The sequence below is a fragment of the Harmonia axyridis genome, chromosome 7 (assembly GCF_914767665.1).
Source record: "Harmonia axyridis chromosome 7, icHarAxyr1.1, whole genome shotgun sequence".
Taxonomy (NCBI): Eukaryota; Metazoa; Arthropoda; class Insecta; order Coleoptera; family Coccinellidae; genus Harmonia; species Harmonia axyridis.
In genome coordinates this window covers 18,361,359-18,365,316 of record NC_059507.1, presented here as the reverse complement: position 1 = coordinate 18,365,316, position 3,958 = coordinate 18,361,359, and the positions used below count along the sequence as shown (strand labels likewise).

Sequence of the window (3,958 nt, the reverse complement as noted above, 5' to 3'; positions counted from 1 at the left end):
TACAGGCTCAAGCCTACATGATAAATGTTTATACCTGTAGCTAGATAGAAAAATACTATAATATTATTATTAATTTGAAATCTACAGTTATGTCTAAATTTCATGAATCAATTTGGTGATTTCTTTAGCCATTCTTATATTCTCATTTTGTAATCTTTCTGGAATGACAATTTGATCAAATATGACTCTGTCCTTCAAATCATTTACAATTTCAATGTTTCCAATGTACTAAAAAAAAATTTATTAAAGTATGGAAATGGAATAAATCTTTACTTTAGACTTACCTCTTTTGCTTTTACCATATTCTCATTGAACTTTTTCAAAGTCAGATAATCATCCAAACTAATATAAAGGTTATTATCCTCTTTATGCTTCATTATATCAGAAACTACTTTAGCAGCTAAGTTTATCTTTTCTTTCATTTTGGACAAATTGTTCAATTTTTCAACTTCATCAATTTGTTTGGTTAGTAAATTTAAAGTTGTTCCATTGTTTCTACTCATATCAGAAATTTTTAAATTTCCAAAAGCCTTGAATATGTTAACATCCATTTGTACAAAACTCTTCAACATATCTAGTGACATTTCCTCCGTCTGCTCAGAATACTCACATTCATTCTTCACAGTAGTGAGCATTCTAAATATACGGTAAAGGATTTGAAGCTACAAATAAGACAAATCTATTTGATGTTGAAAGTGTTATTCAAATAATACCTGAACAGGGTAATCTAGACTCATATCGATAAATTTTTTAGTTTGAGAGGTTGGACAAAAACCATAAGTATTTAAGAAATTTGATAAATCTTCTTCTGTTATATCTTCGAAACTTTCTCCACCTTGTATCAATTTGTATAACCAAGATAATAAAAAGATTCTATTTGACTCTCCTAATATTTCTCCAATGTCAACTCCATAAATGTTCGGATATTCGTATTTTTTCAAACATGTTTCAATGAATAAAAGGTTTTCCTCCATTATTAATGAATGTAAAATTTGAATTTCTACAGATAAAGTGATCATAGAATACTTAATAATAGAGAATTAGAGAGTTATTGCAACACACAAATAAGCGATCTTTTATTACAGGCATAGACCTAATATCCAGATATGGTCTATGATTACAGGATCTCTTATTTTGACATGTACGTATGCGCATTGAGTCAGATTGTCTAAATCTAAAATACAGGCCTCCCTTACTCAGCGTTGCCAACCGTACGGTAATTACCGTACATGTACGGTAAATTGATGCCAAATACGGTATACGGTCCGAATGGGCTACCGTACGCCGAAATACGGTAATTTCAATTGCGATTTTTCTAATGCATCTCAATGTATTCTATTCAAGACAAACCCTTAAAAATTTAATTCATTAACTAGTGCCATCTCGTAGCGAGACCCAGAACTAGAAAAATGCTCGGCAAGCTTATCTGTAACGTATATTGATAAGTAGATTCCTGCCGAGAACCAAGAATTCTTAAATTTTGACAAATTCAATTTGTAGGTTAGGTATGGCCATAGAATAGAAAGAATTGTTTATCTCTTTCTCTATGTACTTCTGTGGTACTGTGTACGGTAAAGTAAAAGTGTCCCAAATACGGTAATTTCTCGTCCCTGATACGGTAATCTCAAGATTTTGGGTTGGCAACGCTGCCCTTACTTTATTTAAATACAGGCGACCAACTTTTATTTTGACAGATATCTGTTTATGCCGAATATTTGCCGTCGTTATTTAGCAAGAACTAACCTATAAATATTTGTAGCTGTTTAGGTAAACAGAGTAATGAAGTAAACTTTTTGAGAAATTTGCATTTCATTTCTTGATTTTGGGCATCTGGGAACCATTTCATTCGAGAAAAAAATGTGCTCTCAATAACGAATTTTTCAAGAACAAGAACGAGAACGATTCTCAACGAAACATCATATTTAATTTGAACCTACTAAAAGAATTAAAAATAATACTGATAAATCCTGAATTTTATTAGAAATAAGAATTTACCTATTTGTATAATGTAGTATTGTTATAGAATGCTACTGCATACAGAATATTATTTTTTTTTATATTGGATATAAATAATTAATTCTGTAATATGGATACACCAATGGGATTGTTTTGAAAGAAAAATAATAAACTTGTTACCTAAGTACTTTTTTATGTATTAGATCAACATAGCATAAAAAAAGCAAATCACAATGCAGAACCAAATTAATTATCAGTAATGTTATTATAAAATTATACGTAAAGTACACTTTTTTCAAAATTATTGTAGGAAAAAGTACAAAAATACATAACATAATTCTTTTAAACAAAATAATCTTCCGATACTGGTGGTTTCACATAAAAAGAAATACTTGAATGACTTCCATTCAAACAGGTACATAAAGTAGACTGATATTTTTCATAGTGATGATACTTCCTCAACAAATTTCTCTAATAGTTCCATCGATAAAACCCCAGTAGTTTGGTACAGCTCCTCCCATATTACGAATTGGTAGACTAAAAACGAATTAAGGTAATATAATATATAATCACACTGTGATATAATAATTTAAGTTCAATTCAGCTAATAGCTTACCTGTACACATAGCTGATAACTATTTCTATACAGCCACTTATGTGCATTCAAATTATCTTAGAAGTGTCCATGATTTTCCTCAATGAAGATTGCAGTTATGAAAATAAACTTCGATAATGATTGCGATAATTGTAGTAAAAATTTTCCAAGTCAACTAGTCGATATGTTTGTTTTTGTTTTGTTTGTTTTTATATATTTTCTACACCAACTGTATCTACTAGCTATATGTACAGGTAAGCTATTAGCTGAATTGAACTTAAATTATTATATATCATATTACCTTAATTCGTTTTTAGTCTACCAATTCGTAATATGGGAGGAGCCGTACCAAACTACTGGGGTTTTATCGATGGAACTATTAGAGAAATTTGTTGACGAAGTATCATCACTATGTAAAATATCAGTCTACTTTATGTACCTGTTTGAATGGAAGTCAATCAAGTATTTCTTTTTATGTGAAACCACCAGTATTGGAAGATTATTCTGTTTAACAGAATTATGTTATGTATTTTTGTACTTTTTCCTACAATAATTTTGAAAAAAGTGTACTTAACGTATAATTTTATAATAACATTACTGATAATTAATTTGGTTCTGCATTGTGATTTGCTTTTTTTTATGCTATGTTGATCCAATATATAAAAAAGTACTTAGGTAACAAGTTTATTATTTTTCTTTCAAAACAATCCCATTGGTGTGTCCATATTACAGAATGAATTATTTATATTCAATATAAAAAAAATAATATTCAGTATGCAGAAGCATTCTATAACAATACTACATTATACATATAGGTAAATTCTTATTTCTAATAAAATTCAGGATTTATCAGTATTATTTTTAATTCTTTTAGTAGGTTCAGATTAAATATTTTTCGTTGAGAATCGTATAAGTTCTTGAAAAATTCGTTATTAAGAGCAAATTTTTTTCTCGAATGAAATGGTTCCCACAGATGCCCAAAATCAAGAAATAAAATGCAAATTTCTCAAAAAGTTTACTTCATTACTTTGTTTACCTAAACAGCTACAAATATTTATAGGTTAGTTCTTGCTGAATAACGACGGCAAATATTCGACATAAACAGATATCTGTCAAAATAAAAGATCCTTAAATAAAAGTTGGTCGCCTGTATTTAAATAAAGTAAGGGAGGCCTGCATTTTAGATTTAGACAATCCTTAATATCTGACTCAATGCGCATGCGTACATGTCAAAATAAGAGATCCTGTAATAAAAGATCGCTTATTTGTGTGTTGCAATAACTCTCTAATTTAGTATTCTGTGCTTGAAATAGTTCACTTTATATATTTAGTATTCTGTGCTTTTTACCATAGACCTACACTTAATAACATGGACTGGCCCTCACGTGGCTTCTACTCGCTTCGCTC

The 3,958-nt window shown here is 29.4% G+C and overlaps 1 protein-coding gene across 1 annotated transcript; it reads right to left on the bottom strand.

Moving 5' to 3' along the window:
• On the bottom strand, positions 1-1,104 carry LOC123684334. The gene is made up of 3 exons (XM_045623559.1): positions 714-1,104; positions 285-662; positions 1-228 (listed from the first exon to the last, which is right to left on the bottom strand). Exons 1-3 carry the CDS (start codon positions 1,017-1,019, stop codon positions 94-96), a joined length of 819 nt encoding a protein of 272 aa, XP_045479515.1. The 5' UTR covers positions 1,020-1,104; the 3' UTR covers positions 1-93.
• Positions 1,105-3,958: the final 2,854 nt, after the last annotated feature.